This window comes from Necator americanus, chromosome V (assembly GCF_031761385.1).
Source record: "Necator americanus strain Aroian chromosome V, whole genome shotgun sequence".
NCBI classification, from domain to species: domain Eukaryota; kingdom Metazoa; phylum Nematoda; class Chromadorea; order Rhabditida; family Ancylostomatidae; genus Necator; species Necator americanus.
In genome coordinates this window covers 28,500,268-28,522,166 of record NC_087375.1, presented here as the reverse complement: position 1 = coordinate 28,522,166, position 21,899 = coordinate 28,500,268, and the positions used below count along the sequence as shown (strand labels likewise).

The 21,899-nt window shown below is 42.2% G+C and overlaps 3 protein-coding genes across 5 annotated transcripts; 1 reads left to right on the top strand and 2 right to left on the bottom strand.

Annotated features, from left to right (window-relative positions):
• Nucleotides 1–2,284: 2,284 nt before the first annotated feature.
• On the bottom strand, nt 2,285–3,075 carry RB195_015491 (uncharacterized protein; the record flags this gene model as incomplete). Its single annotated transcript, XM_013441400.2, has 5 exons — nt 2,285–2,368; nt 2,453–2,509; nt 2,635–2,718; nt 2,776–2,850; nt 2,965–3,075. 5 exons carry the CDS (start codon nt 3,073–3,075, stop codon nt 2,285–2,287), a joined length of 411 nt encoding a protein of 136 aa, XP_013296854.2.
• A 4,835-nt stretch (nt 3,076–7,910) lies between these two features.
• On the top strand, nt 7,911–10,751 carry RB195_015490 (uncharacterized protein; the record flags this gene model as incomplete). The annotated part of the gene is made up of 1 exon (XM_064206233.1): nt 7,911–10,751. The coding sequence occupies one exon, from the start codon at nt 7,911–7,913 to the stop codon at nt 10,749–10,751; it is 2,841 nt and encodes a 946-aa protein (XP_064062114.1).
• A 2,285-nt stretch (nt 10,752–13,036) lies between these two features.
• On the bottom strand, nt 13,037–20,965 carry RB195_015489 (uncharacterized protein; the record flags this gene model as incomplete). 3 transcript variants are annotated; one of them, XM_064206231.1, is made up of 8 exons in its annotated part: nt 13,037–13,129; nt 13,207–13,263; nt 13,388–13,471; nt 13,529–13,603; nt 13,726–13,838; nt 14,479–14,577; nt 19,126–19,407; nt 20,866–20,965. In XM_064206231.1, 8 exons carry the CDS (start codon nt 20,963–20,965, stop codon nt 13,037–13,039), a joined length of 903 nt encoding a protein of 300 aa, XP_064062112.1. The 3 variants fall into 3 exon arrangements, with proteins under 3 accessions (XP_064062112.1, XP_013296855.2, XP_064062113.1); XM_013441401.2 differs by lacking the exons at nt 14,479–14,577; nt 19,126–19,407; nt 20,866–20,965 and having other exon boundaries at nt 13,726–13,833; XM_064206232.1 differs by lacking the exons at nt 13,037–13,129; nt 13,207–13,263; nt 13,388–13,471; ... (1 more) ...; nt 13,726–13,838; nt 14,479–14,577 and having other exon boundaries at nt 19,082–19,407.
• Between the last annotated feature and the right edge of the window lie 934 nt (nt 20,966–21,899).

Genomic DNA, 21,899 nt, shown 5'->3' with positions numbered 1-21,899 from the left:
GAAGGAGATCAAACAAAATAAAAGTGAATCTGCTTCCAACATCCAGAACGCATTCAAAATGCGAATGGTGAGAGGAAGTTTCTGCGAGAATTGCAGAAATTCATCTTTGATGCTACAAAAATGTAGAACCAATAGTGGTTCTGTCTTTCTGTACCATCAAGGATGAATTTTTGCACGTTATTTCGCACAAACGTTCAAAAATGATTGATACTGGTAATACACCACAGCGCAATAGTGATTTTAAAAAACCAACAACAACAATTATGAATGTTTGTGAAAGGAAGAACCATTACCGGTTCTGAAATCGCTTGTCAAACATCTGCACCTTTCCGTTTTCTCAATCATTCTGGAGACAAAATGATGGAGGAAGGACATTTACACGATCATTATGGTGCTACTTACATGAAACAACGACCATTCATAGAATTCCTGATAAGCATCTTGCTGATGAAACGTACAAAACATCTTTATTCAGCAACTAAAGAAGGCGAGCAAGAAAACTGCTTAAGTTTTGAGAGTCTGAGCTATACTTTTCAGAATATCCAGAATCTTCTTTTGCAAACTGAAGGTCATTCAAGGGCAAGAAATCAGTTCATCGAAATAGGAAAATTATGTCTGTTGAGGAGTCGATTCAATTGTGGAATACAGTAAATATATAATGGCAGAAAAAAATATAAGCGAGCAGATATCAATTTCTTGTACGATTTTGGACTAGGTGATTTAGTACTCAAACACCTATAATTCGGAAAGCAAGAGCAGCATCTAGAAAAAGCTAGGAATCTTTGAAAAGTTATCAAAGTTGTCAGAGCAGATTTTAGATATTACTGACATCCATTCACATCAGCCAGGAAGATGATCCTTCCCGAAAGAAAAACAGTAAACAAAGAAAGCAGTAAAACAAGGGAATTACAGCTCTCAAAAGTTTGACATATAGATGTTTTATGGAAGATTCGCTCAGATCATCACTAAGGTAAGAGAGAGGGCCGTCTGAACTAAACTGTAACTGCGACGTAATTGCGATCGCAACGACGGCGGGCCATTTGTGTAAAATGAGTTATGCAGTGAGAAGTGCCGAAATAGAGAAGGGAGGTCCTGTTTACGAAGTTTCCAGACAAAAAAAATATGGAGTAAATCAACTTCTCTTAGTCAGCGTTTGAACATTTTGTTGCTTTCAAGCAATAGGAACGTGCATAGGAAGGAGAGGAAGCAATTTAAAAATATTAATAATCAAAAGATATTAATACTAACAATAGAAAAAAACTTACTGGGCACCAACTTTCTTCTTCAATCGAATATTGTGACCGGGGATGTTATGATACATATCCAATTCTGACGAATTAGTAGCTAGTATTGCGAGTTTTGAGTGAGTTTTTGAAGTTTCTCAAAATTATTCTTAGTTTCTCAACGTATTTTCTGATATAGCGACTGCAGATTTATGAGCAATATTCTAATGGTGATAAAACTGAAGTTTTATACAGCAATGCTAGGATTTTTGGATCACCGTAGCGAATATTGTGTAGGGTTGTGAATTGTGCCGTGTAAGCTTTCCTCACAGCGTTAACAATGTGATCAAAAAACGTCAGAGGAGAACTGAACAATATATCATGGATCGAGCTATGACTGTCCTTCTCGCTCCTGCTTGCGGCTGAACAAGCAAGTAGAAAAGTGGTTCTCATAACATCTGTACGGAAAAAAGTTCTCATAACATCTGTACGGATCGTCCCCCTTCCACAAACTCCGGTCTTTTGGATATGTTTTCATCTTTTCTGGATTCCTAGAATGTCTATAAATTCAGGAAAACCATGCAGTTTATTCCGGGAAAACAATGTATTATTTAATATGATGTAGCTCACATGACTTTATTTGCTGCTGTTGTTTCAGTGAATGAACTTTTTTTTTGACTATTTTCTATAGATTTAATACCACTACTACCACCACCACTTTTTCCTGAGGAAAAAAAGTTCATCATGAATGGAAAATTCTCTTCAAAGAAGTTTCTGCAACAAAGTTGGAAAAGAACTACGTAGAGTCAGAAAAATGGAACACCACAACATTTTGAATACAGTTACTCTGAGCCCTTGTAAATGGGCTTAAAAGTTCCATAGCAGTAGCAAAGCTTCAAAACTGATTCACGTTTTCCTGCAATTTCCACCTATATTGTTAGCTTAATATCCCGGTGCTCACAATTCCAATGAGGAACTATTTATTGTGTTGGTATTTTTTTACCACTACAATAAGATATTGCATTAATTGATGCATGGAAACATATCACTAAAATATTCTCTCAGGCATGTACATCTCGGATTTTCTTAACAGTGAACTGCTCGAAATTCTCCCATAGCTTCTCCCATAGCTCGACTTCATACAACTGAAACGTAGGGTATTTTCGTTAGTAACAAAGTTGGAAGTAGTTAAAGTATTTCTTCCAATACAAAAATATTTCTGAACTTACGGCTTGGTGCCCGTCTGGTTTTGGTGGACAGTTGGCAGCATTAACTGCATTTGTTTGCTGAAGAAAACAAGATCAAGGGAATTCCAGAGGTGGAACGATTGTAATTTCATGCTAACTGCATCCTCACAATGAGCAAGTTAGAAATCATTCGGAGAAAATTCTTGAAAATAGAAAGCACTTACTCCTTTTTTGCATGTAGATTCCCCGTAGAGTATTTCAAAGATGTACTTCATACCAGCCACAACTTGTTGTTCTGCTTTCTCAACCTTAACTGCAAAAGCTCAGAGTGAACCTCTTATTTGGACAAATAATTGTGGTCAAACCTTGACTGGAACCATAAGGTGGTCTCCGTCGTTGACCTTTTCATTAACCGCATTCACAGCTTTCCATGCTTTTTCCTTAATTTTTTGATTTTATTCGACGTATGGGTGGCTTAAATATCGGTCACCAAATAAATTGGAACTAGAACTATCCATTCAACATAAGCGCTCATAAATTCTGGAAGAGCTGACCATATTCTTGGGATCACTCGCATTAATGGGAGATACTCCTCCCGGCATTACTTGACTGTCGATAAATGGGACAGTGCAAAGAAGAGCGAAGACGAAAGCAACACGTGACATGATCTCTAAATTATAAACATCTTTGTAGTGATCGCGGCTGGACAAACATGGTTTTTCGTGGAGTCACGAGTTAGCCACCGATTACATAAATGTAATGTAACAAAACTCAACTTAGTAGCAGGAAAAGTAAACCATGCGAAAAGAACAACAACTATCCTTCACGATAAAGATATGGATTAAATATGAAGATAATCAAGTATTTGACTAAATCGTCGTGACTACTGTGTAAAAAAAGAAACTTGGTCCCTGGTATGTAACACTAGTGAGCTTAATGGCATCACCCCACGAATCTGAGGTGGTACGGATTTCAGGTGGAGTATTCGTATACGCGATGGGAGACTATGGAGAGGTGGGTGATTCCGTCCATTTCTTCCCAATTGGCGTAAAAAACGGCCCGAAAGATGCGGCTTGGGCACACGGCTGGCGCGCTCCCATCGAACTCGTTGTAGAAAATAGCGCGCCGGAACTCTCGAAGCCGTATCTTCCGGGCCGTTTTTTACGGCAATTGGGAAGAAATGGACGGAATCACACCCCTCTCCATAATCTACTACCCCGTATGTGAATACTCCACCTGAAATCCGTACCACCTCAGATTCGAAGGGTGATGCCTTTAACATCTACGGAACTGCTAAACTAAAATAAGAAAGAGTAGATTGCTTTCAAAAACATTATGCACTATATTCATTCTCTGATGTTTTGATCATTCTTTCCAGTGATTTGAGATCTTCCACAAAGTTATAAAAAGTTCAGTGAAATTCAACAGAATACCGCTTTACAGATCATAATAGAGACATATTTTCCACTCACTTCGTTTTTTTTTCGAAAATTACTGGTTTTGTAGGACGAAAACTCAATTTAACGTCTTCATCGGAATGCTATGCTGAGCCGAAATAAAGAAAAGAATAAAGAATAGACAAAACCAATGCAAAATAGTTCTGATTGTTTTTTTTTCTTAAATTGTACGAGTACCAGAATGGCGAAAGTGAGTATGGTGGGACGAAAGTACATGTAGATGATAGGAGAACTATCTATAAATGTTTAAGGAAGGCGGAGCCGGTGATGAACAGAAAAACCATTGCACTGTAAAGGAACAACAACCACCTTTTCACCCACTTCGGAATTGATAATGGACACAAATCCGAAAGGAGATTCAGGTTATGAGTTGAAAGTACAAAATTAAGCTGCAGTTTGGTCGCACTCTGCTCTCTTCACCATAGAAAGACGAAGAAAAGGTCTATATAGAAGTATATGCAACAGTGAGGCTACTGGTGGATTGGGAACATAATAATATGGAAATGAGGAAAAATGTGGTATTGCTCTGGGGAAATAGATATGTCGATAAAATCAAGAATAAGAGGGATTAGCACCTGTGCGTCCCAACACAATTCTTCAAAGTGTTCGAGAAAAGCCTACCGGTAAAGGAAAGAGGAATTTTCCGAATATTACATGGCAATGCCATGTAATATTCGGAAAATTCCTTTTTGGGAAATAAAAGAGGAATTCGCTAGTAATAAGGCGCTTGTAAGAGGCTAGGTAACTTATAAGGTTAGGCGGGGACTTCGAAGTTTAAGGTTAAGAATTTGAGATGCAAAGGGTCAACAATAAAAAAACTTTTTATTCAGCAGCTAGTACCGAATAATATTGGAAATGGGTACATGCGATGGCAAAATAGCCCCACATTATCATAATACTCTATTCTTTGCGCCGATGATGATTTTATCCTTGGTAGGTGTTGATTAGGGCCAAGACAATTCCGGTGATTGTGCCGATCTCCATCGTATGGGTTCTGTTTCAGAAGCGCGGTCAGCGTGGTAGGGTGTTTCCGACGGAGACGACGGAATTAGCGTAGAAATGCTGAAATCTTTTCGTTCATCGTCTTGCATTCGTGAAATGGCGAAGATCATCCTTTCGTTATGGATTGACGAAAGTACACTTGGCTTGTGTAGACAGTCTACCATAATTTAACTTCACAAGGAGTTATTCATCATTGGTCCCCATTATGAAATAGATTACTATTGAGGAATATAACTGCGTCACGTACAAGGTCTCGGCAGTTAGCCTATTCAGTCCTCGAGCCCACTCTTCTCACTAGGAACGTCTTTTCAACTCGTTTCGCGCTGAAGAGGTACCAGGAAGGTTCGTCTCCTTAATAGGTGACAGTCAACGAACATTTGCGGTGCTAGAAACCCAGGCGGATGTACTTCGTCGTTCGAAGTGGAAACTAGAGCGAGACAAAGGATGTTGTGAAATCCGTCTTGTCCAACTTTGCTGTCGGTGACATCAGAGAAAAAGAGTCTATGTCTTGCCGAGATCGTCCTAGCTTAATCAGTGTGTCCTCTAACAGATCACGTGTGCACCGATGATATTGCGATTATCGCGAAAAGCAGCACAAAAATTCAAAATGTTTTCGATCTTGTTACGCAGCTAGCAGCAGACTCTAAACTACACCTGCGTCTTAATAAGCGTAAGCAGATGTGGGTATCTTCGTCAATTTCAACGGATATCAGGGTAGAAGGCCAACCGGTTGAACACGTAGATGAGTTTTGTCACTTGGGCTGTATGCTGAACAGCAACGGGAGCTACGAAACCTACACACGTCATAGATGCGCTGAGATCTGCTCCGGACTAAACTCTTCGAGAAACTTATTGTGATCGACTCGCGTCGCCCGCGAGCCCAGTTATCCACCATTCACCCCCAGCATGATTTAAGGAGAGATTTTGATTTTTCTTAGGCAACCATCTGCAGTGAGGGACTGCACGGAAAAGAAGTTGTTTGGACTGCTGTTCGGCTACTTTTGGTCCGTGAAATGTGAAACAGAAGTGAAAATGACGGATGAGACGTGGAGAGCATCAAAATCTGACGGCGCCGCCGAAAGTGGACGCAGAAAATCGTCTTCGCTTCTTTGGGTACATTATGAGGCAACCAGCAAACTGCCTCATTCAAGGTATTCTGGGGTTTCTTTTGGACACAAGTTGGAAGAGGCTACAAAAACGGAATTTCCGTACTGTGCTGAAAGACGACCTGACGACACTCGGCAGGTACTTTTCATGATGTGTTACTCGGCTGGATAGGCAGCTTAGGCGAGACGTCAAGTTTCGCAGAATATTGAATAGTGACAAATCAATTGATTCTGTGAACGTTCTTGCTGAGGGTTGAGAGGGTTGGAAAAGGAAGTGCTTGATGACGACATACCTCAGCGGAGATCCGGGCATTTGCGTTGGCCTATAATACCAGTCCCTGGATAAAGTTAACAAAGCCATGGTGTCTGATCGGTGGAGCCGTACAATAGCCAGATGATTTGAAGCGGTTTATTCGAACTTTATCTGTAATACTCCTTTCCTATCGAGGAACACGTGAACGTATTTCAATCAATTGTTGCACATTTCATGACTGTGTGCTGCACGAACTCCTTTGAAAAGTGAAAAAAATTCTACAAGTCAAGCAGATATCTGAAAACTTCAAGAAAATTCCTATATAATGTATTTCTGTTGTTCTTGAAAGTTCTAGAGTGTGTGACAAAAATATCTGTCATTAATCGAGTTACATGGGGACACCCCACGACCCCAGTTCAGATTCGTTTGAAGTTTACGAACAAGCTGCTTATACAATGACTTTCGATGGTCAGCCGATGTATCAAGTCAATATTAATAGGTGCGGTCCCATCTCCTCGAATCCGGAGGGATGAAAGGTTTTGTTGACTATAGGACAGTTTCGAACTATCGACCGTCCAGGCGCAGGGAATCCTTGTCCCAATAGTGCTTCTTTTGCTCCGAAAGCTTCGAAAGCAAATATAATGCAGCTAGGTCAAGAAATTTTGCCCGCTTCACCTTAGCTGATTTTTGCAGACGTATGTATTATATCATGTATATTCTGGGACCAAAACCAACCCAACAAAAGTGTATCTAGTCTTGATATCCAGGATAGGATTTGGAATGCGTATGATAGAAGGAAAATCTGAGAATTAGTGCAGATTTACTTCCTTTAAAATCTTCTAGAGAAGCAGAAACGTTACTGATTGTGCCTTTCTCCAAAATTCAAAAAATGGTTGATACTTGCACTCTCCAAAGCGTAATGTTGACAGACAAACTCTTTGCCGTAAAGAAGCTACAAGCACTTTACACCTAGTCCGGAGTCGGTGACGATCCGGCCCAACACAGAGAGGAAATTTGGGAAACTAGTTGAATGTTGAGAATTGAGCACTAAATCAATCGCAATAATATTAACTTTACATTACCGCACTTCACTTTAACACTGATAAGACGAAAAAACAGGACGGAAATTCTATAAGAACTATTTTTAAAGGGAAATGACAGAGTCAACTAAGTATTTCAAACACATATCCTTTTCTTCCACGGATCTCCCTCACTAGAGGGATCACAGCCGGTTAGTCGCGAGGCTACGTGGCGCGTCCCCGGGTGGCGGATAGGGGGCTAATCGCGGACCAAAAGCGACCTTGCACTTGCCCAGAGACGCAGGTGGATTCAGGGGATGGACTCCCTGTTTCTGCTGAGCCAGGACTGACTCATGACATCCTTGTATCCCGCACGTCGGTCCGGCCAAAAGCCTGCAATCAAGTGACTGGGAGGTGCAAGGGAGGCGGTTTGGAGTCGCCTCCAACAAATAAGCTCCACATGTCCACACCGGGAGAACGGAAGTTCTCCCAGAAACTCATGGGACTAGAGGCTTGCAACCTGCCCATGGGTTTTAAAATTTTTAAGCAAAACACAGTAATAGAAAAGAGTCTCCTGATTCCGGAGGAAAGCCTGGTACGGTAGCGCCAGGTAGGACGGGGTTGCAGGAGTCATGTAGGCTACCAAAACGGAAAAGGACTAGGATGGCGATCTGTACTTATAACGCACGTACGCTTGCATCGGAAGCGGCCATCGAGGATCTGATGATGCAAGCCAAGAAGATCAAGTACGACGTCATCGGACTGACCGAGACGAGACGACGTCACCCTCTCAACGCCGTATATGAAACTGGAGAAGAACTGTTCTTAGGAACATGCGACAGTAGAGGTGTTGGTGGAGTTGGCGTCCTCGTCAACACGAGTATGGCAAAGAACATCGACTCTTTTGAACAACTTACGACCCGAATCGGACGTCTGCGGATGAGAAGATGTGGCCCAATACCAGCTTTAACTATCTTCGTCGTTTACGCTCCAACATCAAGCTACGAAGAAGAAGAAGTCGAAGCTTTCTATATGGACCTGGAGAAGTTCTACCAAGAAGATCATGCCTTCTACAAGGTCATAGTTGGCGATTTCAACGCTAAGGTTGGCCCAAGAAGAACGCCGGAGGAACTTCACATCGGGACCCACGGCCTACAATGGAATGACCAGGGAGAGAGGCTCTCCGAGTTCATCATGACGACTAAGACCATCCATGGGAACTCGCAATTTCAGAAGCCCTCTTCTTTACGCTGGACGTGGGAGTCACCCGGTGGAGGGTACCGTAATGAAATAGACCACATCATCGTCAATAAAAGGTTCTGCCTGACGGACGTCGGTGTTGTACCAAAGTTCTATACGGGCTCGGACCATCGCCTCCTCCGAGGAAGATTTTCCTTCACAAGGAGAGCAGAGAAAGCCGCCAAGTTCAGAGAGAGAAATCCCAGGACTACCATCAACTGGGATCTCTTCGCTACGCTAGCCGGCTTTTGGGAAGATTCTACAATGGACAACATCGACGAGGAATATGACCGGCTTGTCGAACACCTTCACGACTGCGCGAAGAAGGCTGAGAGTTTTAAAGCCACCAAGAGGCGCCTGTCTCTTGAAACTCTTGAGCTGATACGCCAGCGTGGAGCAGCACGAGCCGCAGGGAACCAAGAACTCACGTCCGAGCTCGCAAGGCTTTGCCGAGAGGCGATAAAGGAAGACCTTAAAGAGAGAAGAGCAGAAGTGCTGGCTGAAGCTGCAGAGGCGGGGAAAAGCATCCGCTATGCCCGTCGAGACTTCGCCAGTCGCAAGACGAGGATGACTGCTCTCCGGAACCCAAAGGGAACAGCCATTGCATCGAGAAGGGGGATGGAGAAAATCATCTACGACTTCTACTCTGATCTCTTCGACAGCCATGTCCACTTGCCTCCTCACCATCTGAGGGAAGATGGACAAGTCATTCCAGAGGTTCTCCCGTCCGAAATACGACATGCTATCATGTCGGTAAGAAATCGTACGGCACCCGGTCCCGACAGAATAAGACCAGAACACCTGAAGAGCCTTCCGCCAGTACTCATCAACACCCTGGCGAGGCTCTTTACACGTTATCTGTCGGAATGCAAGGTTCCTAAACAGTGGAAGACCAGCAAGACCGTGTTGTTGTACAAAAAGGGAGATCCACATGACATCGGCAACTATCGCCCAATCTGCCTACTGTCCGTCATCTACAAGCTCTTTACAAGAGTAATCCTTAATAGGATTGAAAAAGTCTTGGATGAAGGACAGCCATGCGAGCAAGCAGGGTTTCGAAAAGGATTCAGCACGATTGACCACATTCACACTGTTTCGAAACTCATCGAGGTATCACGAGAGTACAAGATGCCGCTCTGTCTCACCTTCATCGACTTAAAGAAGGCTTTCGACTCGGTTGAGACGGAAGCGGTCGTGGAAGCCTTGGACAACCAAGGCGTCCCTACTCAGTATATAAAGGTACTTCGCGAGTTGTACGGTAACTTCACGACCGGAATTTCGCCATTCTACAAGAACATCATCATTGACGTGAAGAGGGGGGTCCGACAGGGTGATACAATTTCACCCAAAATATTCACAGCCACCCTCGAGAACGCAATGCGAAAGTTGGAATGGGACGACATGGGAGTGAAGGTTGATGGTCGGCAGCTACACCATTTGCGCTTTGCTGATGACATCGTACTGGTAACACCTAGCATCAGCCAAGCGGAACGAATGCTGACCGAATTCGACGAAACATGTGGATGCATCGGTCTTCAGCTGAACCTACAAAAGACGATGTTCATGCGGAACGGATGGGTTTCGGATGCCCCATTCACGCTCAACGGAACGAACATATCCGAATGCACCAGCTACGTTTATCTGGGTCGGGAACTGAACATGATGAACGACCTGACCCCCGAGCTGGGCAGGAGGAGACGAGCGGCTTGGGGAGCGTACAAGAGCATCGAGGATGTAGTGAAGAAGACCAGGAACACCCGGCTCCGTGCTCACCTCTTCAACACCACCGTACTTCCTGCTTTGACCTATGCTTCGGAAACCTGGACATTTCGCAAGCAGGAAGAAAACGCGGTGAGCGTCATTGAACGCGCAATTGAGAGAGTGATGCTAGGAGTATCCCGTTTCACGCAAGTGAGGGACGGGATTCGAAGTTCTCTCCTACGTCAGCGATCGAAGATTAGAGACGCCGCCGCGTTTGCCAAGGAAAGTAAAATAAGGTGGGCCGGACACGTGATGCGCTTTGATGACAACCGTTGGACCAGAGCCGTGAGCGACTGGGTTCCCCGCGATATTAAGCGCACTACAGGAAGACCGCCGACCCGATGGTCAGATTTCTTCACGAAGTCCTTGAAAGAAAAATATGATGCTCTTCGTGTCCCACGCGAAAGGAGGAACCACTGGGCTACTCTGGCACGCGATCGGGACAAATGGAAGAATTACTGGCGCCCGCTCGACCAGTTCGAAGATCAACGGGAGTCAAGGTGATCAAGGTGATCCTTTTCTTCGATAAGCGTCCTCTATCGAGAATTCCCATATTTTATTCTCAATTACAAGTCGTCGCTGTATTCTTAACAGTTCTGATTTCGACGTTTAATAAGGAAACAGTACGAACGATGAAAGAAGAACGCCAGAAAGCAATGTCTAAGATTTTTTCAAGTTATTTTTTTTACTCACTTGCCTCAGTGGCGTCCCAAAAGGATATGTCATACATTAATACAAAAAAAAACAGAAAAACACAGTAAAAAGCAGCAAAAAGGATACAACGAGCAGGATTTAATCCCGTTTACTACTTCGGCACAAAAATGATTTAGTACTCGAACTCATTCAGAGCTCAGGAAATTAGGTATTAAGGTTAAGATTATTATTGAGTGAAGGAGTTATCAAAGTGTAGGCAAGCTATAGATGCAAGCAGTATCTATTCACATCCTCCGCAAGGCGTCTTCATAGATGTCATAAGTACAGCACGGACAGTTCTGGAAACGCGTATACTGGCTCATCCGCTCTACCGGTGTGTAGAGAAAAAAGTACTAGCATAATACGCTTGATAAAGAAGAAGTAGAGGGAAATATCAACAAATCCAGACCAAAAATTTAAACGCAAGGGTCTAGAAATCGTGCTTGTCTGATCCGCGCTAATAAAGTAAAAGTGGATAGTGTGATTCAAACGTATAAATAAAACATAAATACAATCTAACTGCTAGCGACATAACAAATGAAATAAAGACAAACAGAAAAGACAAAAGAGAAGAACAAACGAATTGAAGGCAGTGAAAGGTCAACATTAAATCGAATTTGAAGGAAACCCTCAGAAAGTCGTCGAAGTAAGAGAAAAGGAGATTGAACTTAGGATTGGATTGCACAAAATGTTTTTTGAGGTGTAGGAGTCGTCCATTGGAAAGAAATAAATAAAGAAAGAGGCAAAGCCATTCAACAGTTCGAATAGAGGACAAATTAGAGAGATGAGGTCTTTTCTGTTCAGGTCTATGCTATAAAATCAAGATCCTCCTATCCTGGAACTGCTAAGTCAAAACACCCAATTTTTCTGAATTATCAAGGTCTTTCTTTTTTCAAGGTATTGGAGAGATTTGGAGAGAAAAAGAAACAGAGAAGGAGAAGAAGAAACAGAGAACTGAGTGGGCCACACTGCATATACGTTGAATACCTTTTTGCTATTTTCATGAACATCCAGATCTTCCCACGCTACTGGTCGTCATTTAAAAGTGAGAAATTTCCGGTTTAACGATAGTCTCGGAGAGATAAGAAAATGGTGTACGTTGAAATATGCTGTAGTTTCTTGCAGAAATGAAGATGTGGAAAAGACCGCATCAAGAAGAATCACCACCCGTGGGTCTTAACAGGAACCAATAGATTCCATTGAAGAAAATGGATCTTCATGTTCAGGATGCTGTTAAGAAAAATTGTGGAACCTAACAACAGACAGTGCGAATATTATGGACTATGGCTGTCCTTGTTGCTCCCGAGAATAGCGGTTGAACCCCCTTTTACCGGTTCCCCTCCAATGCCTAACTTTCATATCTCTCTTGGCCTGTTAGTAGCAGACCGTTTGATAAGGACACTGATTTAATACATCAGTTGGCATAAATTCAGTATTGCCATGGGTGTTTTAAAAGGAATAACTTGTATTTATTATGATGTTGATTTAGCATTTGAATTTTTAACTAGAGTCGAACGCGAGCTTGTTATAGCCTTTTCTTGATGACTTTCGAAGAGCTCACCCTCTTCAGGATCTGAAAAGTCACACGTGATATATCCGATTAAATGCCCTATCCGACCAACTAAGAAAGTTCTAAATTTACTATTGGGCCGCTAAAATAGCTAAAAATAGAAGGAAATGTTTTATATTAACATCAAATGACTATCCTGCCACTGCTAGACACCTGTTGTGAGGCGACCAGCGTAACCAAATATAAACCTCAAATAGGGGCGAGGTACCCCGTAATACGGAGGCATTCCTCTTTGCGATTATTCTTTTGGCTCTTGGAATGGATCGAAAATGTTTGCAGAGCTTTGCAGACAGTACTAAGTTCCAAACCTTTCGAACGCATGTTATTCCGCCTAAAGGTTCGCTTTCTATGATATTAACAAAATCTGCAAAACATTTCTTCACTTTTTTCCGGAGATTTCCACTCATAGTGCCAGCTCAATACCGCGATTCCTACAATTCCAGGGCAAAACTATTTATTATGTTGATACTTCTTTACCGTTTACACAACATCGGACATTCATCATTAAATCACAGAAACATGCTACTCAAAATCTGCATGCATGCACATCTCGGATTTTTTTTACAGTGTACTGCTCGAAATTCTCCCATAGTCTCTCCCACAGTTCGACTTGATACAGCTGAAAGATAGAAAATTCTCAATGATAGCAAATTTAGAGGCTTATCTCATTCAATTCAAAGATGTTTTTAAACTTACCGCTTGGTGTCCTTTTGGTTTCGGTGGACAGTTGGCAGCATTGATTGCATTTGTTTGCTAAAAATAAAAACAAGATCAAGGAACTTCCAAATGTGAGAACAATTATAATTTTATGCTAAATCTTACAAAGAGAAAAGAAGAAAGCATTCAATGATTATTGCTGAGAAAATGAAAGGCTCACTCCTTTTTTGCATGCAGATTCCCCGTAGAGTATTTCAAATACGTATCTCGTACCAGCTACAACTTGCGATTCAGCTTTTTCAATCTTAACTACAAAAGTCTATTCTGAATCTTTTATTTGGACAAATAATTTTGATCAAACCTTTACTGGAACCATAAGATACTGTCCGTTCTTAACTTTCTCATTAACAGCATTCACAGCTTTCCACGCTTTTTCCTTAATTTTTCTCAGTTTATTCGATGTATATGTAGCTGAAATGTCGGTGACCAGACACATTCGTAGTGCAACTACTAGTTCACTCGTTAAACTAAGCACTCAAAAGCTGTGAGTGAACTGACCATATTCTTGGGGTCACTCGGATCCAAAGGAGAAATTCCACCCGGGATTACTTGAGTGTCGACAAATGTGAAGCATAGAAGAGCGAAAAGGAAAGCAAGAAGTAGCATGGTTCCTTAATCATACACATCTTCGTAATGACTACCGCGACTGGAGAAACACAATCGTTGGTGGAGTTACGAGATATCCACTGACTATTTAAATGGAATGTAGCAAAATTCAATTTAACACCTATAGCTAAACTGCACAGAACTTACATGAATTACTTGTACAACAAGATTGGTCGAGGATATATGTTGGAAATGAAGAGAATCAAGGATTTGTTCCAATCGAGTTGAAGTGGACGGGGAAAAAGAACTCGTATATGTTTGTTTAGAAGTAAGCATACCGAAACGAATTTGACGTGGTGACGGAATCTGCGGAAAAATCTGGAGTTGTAGTTGATTGGTCCGGGATGGTTCCGCTCATCTCTCCCTGATCGTCGTAAGAAACGGCGTGGAAGATGACGTTTTTCGAGACGACTTCAGTTGCAACGCGCCACCGTTGTCCCAGCGAAGCATCCAAGAGCGCTCGGTCGGAGATCAGCGATGTTTTCTCACCAAGCCATTCAAGTGAGACCAATGAACGAGCTGCTAAAGAGACTGGAACGCGTGTAACGCGTTCTAATGTACCTCGTAATAATCAAATTGGGTCCCATATGATTTTTACGGCGATAAGGAGGAGACGAGCGGGACCGGCATCACGGATTTCATAACCTACAAACTCCTCTCTAGCTTTTCCAGCAGATTCCCACACCACGTCAGATTCGTCGTAACCTGCCTTTGAATCGCATGTAATACTAGTAACCTTAGCACCTAAGAAACTGCATGAACTTGACTAAAAGACGGAGGTGTATTTTAAATAGAAAAATTTATTGCATAAATCATGACAATTTCCATGAAGGAGCATCGTTGTATGTACGCCAAAGCTTGTTTTTCTCCTTAGAGTTATTTTCATCCAATTTTCAACTCGATATTTTTTGTTTCTTTTCAGAATTATTCAAAATAATATGTGAAAATGGTTGTCTCAATTTTTTTTTTGCAAAATGCTCATGAGCAGTGTAAATATGTGCTGCTGTGCAAAAGAATAATTATAAAAACGTTATGCACCAAACTCATCCTCTGAAATATCTCTGCAGGAATTTCCCAGTGATTCAAGATCTTCCTTAAAGTTATTCAAAGTTCATTGAAATTAACCAGACTATTGCTCTGTAAATTATAGTAGAAATATATTCTTTACCCATTTTGGTTTTTCGCAAAGGTAACTGAAGGTACTTTTAGAAGGCGAAAACTCAACCTCGCATCTCCAGCGAAATACCTACCGAGGAATGCTTGGACCGGTTTTCGCTAAACCTTTTGTTCTTCTCCAGCAAACCTATTCACAAAAGTTCTTATAATGCTGTGGTTACGGTATACATTGAGTTGCTGCTTGAAACGACTTTCTGTGTCTACAGCGTACAAATCACTTATCTTTTTAAAAGCTTCAAAAGACAAAAAAAAATGCTAAAGAAGTGAGGAAGTCGAACGTTTTACAAATTTTTGCATGGATCGCAGTGTAGTAATTGTTTTGGTCGCAAGTGTTATAATGATCATGTATTGGCTTGGCCGAAGTAAAGAAAACGATAAAGAATAAGCAAAAAATACAAACTGGTCCCGACAACCAAAGTGAGATGCAAAAATCAGCAGGACGAAAGTACATGTACATAAAGTAGTGGGAGTAGTTGTATACGACTGTTCAAGGGAGGCAGAACCGAAGATAAATAGAAAAACTAGAGGAGAGAAGGATTTAAGAGGAACAATGCTGTAGAGGAACGATTACCACTTTTTCACCCGGTTCGGACTCGGTGAAGCAATCGATACAAATCCTAAATGAAATTTAGGTTTTGGGTTGAATCCCCAGATTTATGCCGTAGTTTAGTCGTACGTTGATCTCGATCGATAAAGGAAAACGAACTCATATCCGGATAGAAGTATAAGCAACATTGAGGCTATGGGTTGAGTATCAACATAAGAACATGGATTTGAAAAAAAGCAGTGAAACCCTGAGGAAATTAATATGTTCGGGAAATCGAAAGAAGGATAAGCTCCTGCACATCTCAGCAGGATTCTTTGGAAATGAAGCGGACCTTTCCGCTGAGGACACGCTGGGTTTGGGGAAACTAGTTGAAGGAACTATAACCGACACACTGGCGATACGTTGGGTCAAAATATGCCTGATTTTTGACCCAACGTAAAAGAGGTCAAAAGCGTAGAGGAATCTGGAAGGAGCGCACGAACTTTTTGGAAGTTTGCATGCAATTACTGCTGTTCGGGAAATAAAAGAGGAGTTCAGGTATAACAGTGTTGCTGCTAAGAGACGAGGGTTAACCTAGGACTTGGAGGTTTCACGGTAAGGATTGTAACGTACGAATGGATCAACAGAGGTCAAGAAATATCGACATCTGGCAGGACCGAATATCATGTGAATGAGTTTTGATTCGATCACAAAGTACTCCGAGATTTCCACTGTACCTCACTCTATCCGACCGTGACGATCTCATCTTTGAGAGGTATTGATTGAAAGCGGAGCAATTTCAGCAATCACCGCGATCCTCATCAATTCATATCGGTTCAATGTTAGTCGCACCGCAGGAGTACAGTGGCAGCGCAACATACGATACAGACAATGAGTTGGAATGAAGCAGGTTGTTCTCAGAAAGGAATTGTTCACAACAACCTATTAAACTGCTGTTTTGAAAAGATCAAACTGGTCAAAAAAAATTTGGAAAATTTAAAAAAGCATAATCATCACTTCCGATGATGATACATTCGACATATAATCTTCTGTGACCGATTCACTAGCATTCAATAAACAAGAATGATTCCATAGTAAAGTCACAAGGACTTTTATCTAAAAGAAGATGTTTTTTTAGTTTGTTATTGTAGGCCATAATCAGCAAAAAAGAACCATAAACACAGAATTTTATTGCACATGTTTCGTGGTTTACGGCATATCATTCCAGTCATTTCACCGTAAACGACATGAACCACGGTGCAGTTGCGGAAGCGGCTGCGCTCGACGCTATGCGATGGAGCGTGACGGTTAGAATCGCGAGAGGACCCTCGCTGGCACCATCCATCGCTGCAGCTCGCGATGGTCCCACGTCGATTCCGATCACCGGAATGTGGTCCATCTCCATCGCGCCGCTTCGAGCGTAACTGCACCGTGCTTCATGTCGTTTTGACCTGACCATATAATGGTCAAAACAAGCCTTCTTCCGAAATTTCGCTGCCCAGGGTGTCAGCATGTGATCGAACAGAATTTTAAAAAATATTAGTCTTGGGGAAAAGAGAACTTACGGCTATCCGTTATTTGAGATGAATGACAAAAATAGACTTGAATAGAGGGGTCCAACAAATGTGGGCGTGAATGTGAACAAATCTGTAGAAAGGCAAGAACCATCTGCCTCCTCGCTGAAGTTCACTGTGTTGTTCAATACAAGCTGAGGCTATTTATACCCGGAAACTTTTGGGAACTGTATAGAAATTTTTCTCTACCTTATTGGAAATGCTATGCATCTATACTCGAGAATGAACTAGCGAAACCGCATTTTACGGGAAGAAACCAGGGAATATTTCCAAACTTAGTGGAAAGCGATACCATACATTTTCTTATGAACATGAATATCCTATGGATAAATTTAAGCAGGAGGAAATAAGGTGTGGTGTAAAAAAAAACTTAAGAATCTCTATAAACTTACGATAATCAAAAACGGACGAAGTGCATAACAAAATGGAGAACGAATTCGAAAAATGGAGATTCTAGCGGAGAGCGATAAAAAACCTATAAATGCGGAAAAAAACGACAGAAAGGAGCGAACAGTTCTTCTTCGCTTTTTAAGCGGAACATCTTCATATTCTCAAACATGCGGTGGATCAACGCTGAATTATTAGTCATTATGCACTGGAAGCCGATATTTTCGTTGAAATGAAACCGGTCCTTTTTTTTCTGTAAAACTACATTCGCTATTTCATTACCTGGTAAATAATGCTAAATTTTAAAATAACTTAGAGTGGATGTATATGAAGATAGTATTTGTGCAGTAATATGTATATATGATAAGTATATATGTATGCAGTGATAAGAAACTATCACTCCGTCTCCCCAGATAGTATTTCGAGACCGCAAAGGGTCTAACAACGCTTCCGCGTACGCGTTCATAAACCGCTACGCTTCTGCATAAAATTAAACTTTACAAGGCTTTCCATCTTTTGCCTATAGTTCAGCCTGTTTATTCCGTAATCCGGTGGTTTGGCCTACAACTACGAAACTACAGAACCCGTGAAGAAGTTCTTCGACTTAATCCCACACCTCACCAACGTTGTTCACTGCGATATCCTCCTAAAAGCCGACTGACGTAGCATAGAGAGAAATGATACCTCTGAGATTTCGGTCTACGAAATTTGGAAATTTTTTCCCTTTCCGTGTTAAGAGAAATCTCTTTCAAAGTGAACATTTGTCTGATGCCGTGTAGAACTCTGGTGCCACAACGACATTAGTCAAGCAAAACCTTCAACTAACAATTATATGTTCTATATCGTTATGGTGCCCTTAACCGGACGCTTCTCACATAGAGTATAGAAGGACTTCAAATTACCGAGTTCTTCTGTTCCCACTAATGATCTCCGCCGCCATGATAAACTCGGAAAGGCTTTTCTACTGTTCGTTTCTTTGTATGCAGTGAGTCGGTCCCGAAATGAAGTTTCTCAGACGTTCTACTTGGGCCAGTTTTGGCGTCAAAATCGCCAACAGTTATTTTGTGCAAAGAACGATTTTGACGTAGTGATGGATTTTGATGGAAAACATGTGTGAGGTGTAGGTTACGAATATGAGGGTAGCCTTGGTCAAACTCCTCCCGATCTCCCCAAAAAAATGGCGTAGGCACCGCCTCAGTTTCTACGAGGTTCGTTAGAGCACGCCCCATGTACACGTTCCGGTCTCCTCAGCAGTCCATTCAATGAAATTGTTTGAGTAAGCTGGTGAGGAGACTTCATTGATCCTCGACCTCTCGCTCGTCGACGCGGCGCGTTCTAACGTACCTCGTACGGACGAAGGCGATTTTTCGAGGCGATTAGGAGAAATCGGGCAATTCCACACTTTTACGCAATCCAAAACTCAAGCTCTGGGTTTTCCATCAGCCTCGCAAACTACGTCAATATTGTGAGACGCTGCCATTGAAGGTGGTTAACGCTTCGACTTCTTCGTAGCTCTGATGTAAGAGCGCAAACGGTGAGAAAGAGCTGCCGTTAGTCCACATTTTCTCATCCACAATCATCTGATTCAGATCGTAGGTTGTTCGAAAGAGCCAATGTTCATTAGCATACTTGTTTTGTCGAAGACACCAACTTCACTACTCTCGCATATTCCTGAGAATATTCTTCTCCAATTTGATATACCGCGTTCAGTGGGTGGCGTCGTGTCATCTCGGTCTGTCTGATGACGTCGCACTTGATCCTCTCTTGCATAATCAGATCTTCGGCCGATCAGGTCCATGCAAGCGTACGTACGTTGTAGGTACAGAACGTCATCGTAGTCCTTTTCCCGTTTTGGTAGCTTAGACGACTCCAGTAGTCTCGTCTTTCCTGACGCTAGTATAATTACCTTTCCTAAATTAGGATTTAGGAGACTCTTTCTTATATGTGTGTCTTGCAAATAACTTTAAAACCCATAAGGACTTTCCCGTCCGCTACTTCAATGAGTTTTAAAAGAACGTTTCGTCCTTCCGTAGAGAAACAGGAAATCCGTCCCCTGAATCAATCCGTATCATAGTGCAGTCACAAAGGTCGCTTTTGGTCCGCGATTACACCCCTATCCGCTTCCTCGAGACGCGCAACGCAGCCTCGCAATTAAACGGCTATGGTTCATTGAGTGAGTGAGATTAATGACTGGCAAGAAATATGATTACCGCCATATAGGCAAAGCAGTTAGAGAGAGCGAGATCCAACACCGTTAGATTGGTGTATCGGCTTCGGAAGGTAGTGAAACTGGGTGTTATTGGTCCCATGATGTCAGAAAACAATGAGAGAAGATGGGACGGTTCCTGCGAAGTTGGATTAGAGCGCCGAAGCAGCAAGGTAACGAAGCATGTCCCATGACTTCAGAGTTATGCGCCAGTTCCAGCAAACAGAGAGACAAGCGGCTCCAGAATACAGTGAGAGAAGATCGGGCGGGTAGCAAGTGGTATCAAAGTGGTACGTCGGCACTTGAAAGTGGTGATAATCAGAAAAATTGTGTACTATGAAAAAGTAGCAGTTGAAATGGACATCAAGTACATGAAAAAGAAGAAACAATATGATTATGGCAGCGTTCTGTTTAAGAATGCGTTCTAGCACAAACAATATGTTTACTCCTCTGCGTCCTGTTGGTAACGTGCTATGCCCTACTTTCAGAACTGATAAACAATGTACCCCAGTTGTTAATGCAGTAACTGGTTAAAAACATTTGATAAAGAAGTTCCTTATCTTTATTTCCTTATCATCCTAATATAGTGGTGATCATTTCTTGCCATATCACTCAAAAAAGAAGAAAAGGAGTGATTTGCCTATCACATCGAACAAACTTAGAATGATAATGCGAAGTGATCGTACGGCTAATATATATATATATATATATATATATATATATATATATATATATATATATATATATATATATATATATATATACCAGTCTGAGCGTCCGGCTAAATCCGGACCAAAGTAGGAATTGTGCTTTCCTAACAACACCTTCTTCTTTCTTTTTTTAACACAGGCGAAAAACTTCATGGTTTTCTTTCAATTCGCGTCATTTCTACATTTGAAGAACATTCAAACTTCAGCTCCAAACATTCCTTCGATACCAAAATAATTTGGACATAATTTGAAAGCATTATTCCAAGTATGGGTTTTCTCCCTGTCTTCTCTCCAACAGCTGTCACAGAGTGGTGTTTAACATAAAATGACGTGAACGACATCATTGTACTGATAAAGATAATGTTCCACGTCAGATCACGAAAACTGTTTGCTAGTATTTAATCGGCCGGTTTCATTCGTATTTTCACTTTGTGAGGAAGGGATATTACCAACCTGAGGCAAACGTGCAAGGAAATAGAAATGCAGAGGAGTCATAGAAGTGAAGCGCAGCACGGGCAGCGGCACCAGATATGAAACGGTAGAAACGATTCATTCACCTTTCGCAACAGGCACACGAAATTGCTGCACGATGCTATGGACCCGCGTGCACCTTGCGGCGCCAGTGCACCAACCCGACGCCGGTGGACCCGCCACACCCAATTTTATAGATATGTGGCGCCGTCGCACCAATCCGACGCTGTCGACCCCGTCGCAACCCATTTAATTGATATCTGACGCCGGCGCACCAATCCGACGCTGTGGGCCCCGTCGTAATCCACATTGTGGCTATCTGGCGCCGGCGCACCAATCCGACGCTGTGGACCCCGTCGCAATCCACATTGTGGCTATCTGGCGCCGGCGCACCAATCCGACGCTGTGGGCCCCGTCGCAAGCCACATTGTGGCTATCTGGCGCCGGCGCACCAATCCGACGCCGGCTAGACCCGTCGCACCTACTGTTTCGAATTTCGTGACACACAGACAAACAAACAAACAAACAAACAAACAAACACAAGTGACAGAATAAGCCCGTTATTATATATCACGATAGTTTTGTGCTAATTGCTAAGCTTTCTAGTTTTGAGTATAAAAATTCCCTTGCAGATACCTATAGCAGGAAAAGAATGCTGAGACTAAGCTCGTCCATATCGATACTTATAGAAAATATAATGTTATAGGTCAAACTTTCGCGGAATTGTTGTATCACGCATGCGAATCGCTGCTTTTAGGATTTCATCTTCAGTTTCATCAGAGTGAATAGGAGTACCACTTATAGAAGAAAACTCCCAACGGGTCTTCAAGTTCTTCACTATACTTGCACGGACACCAAGTTGAGTTGGTACACCCGGAGTAGAGCCCACAACTACGGTTGTATCCTGACTACCGCGCCACTGTGTCTGAACTCTTGGAGTAGTTAAAGTGATTGGTGCTGTATGAGTGATGATTGTCGTCGGAATGGTGGCGACAGGTGTTGGGGTTGGGATCTTA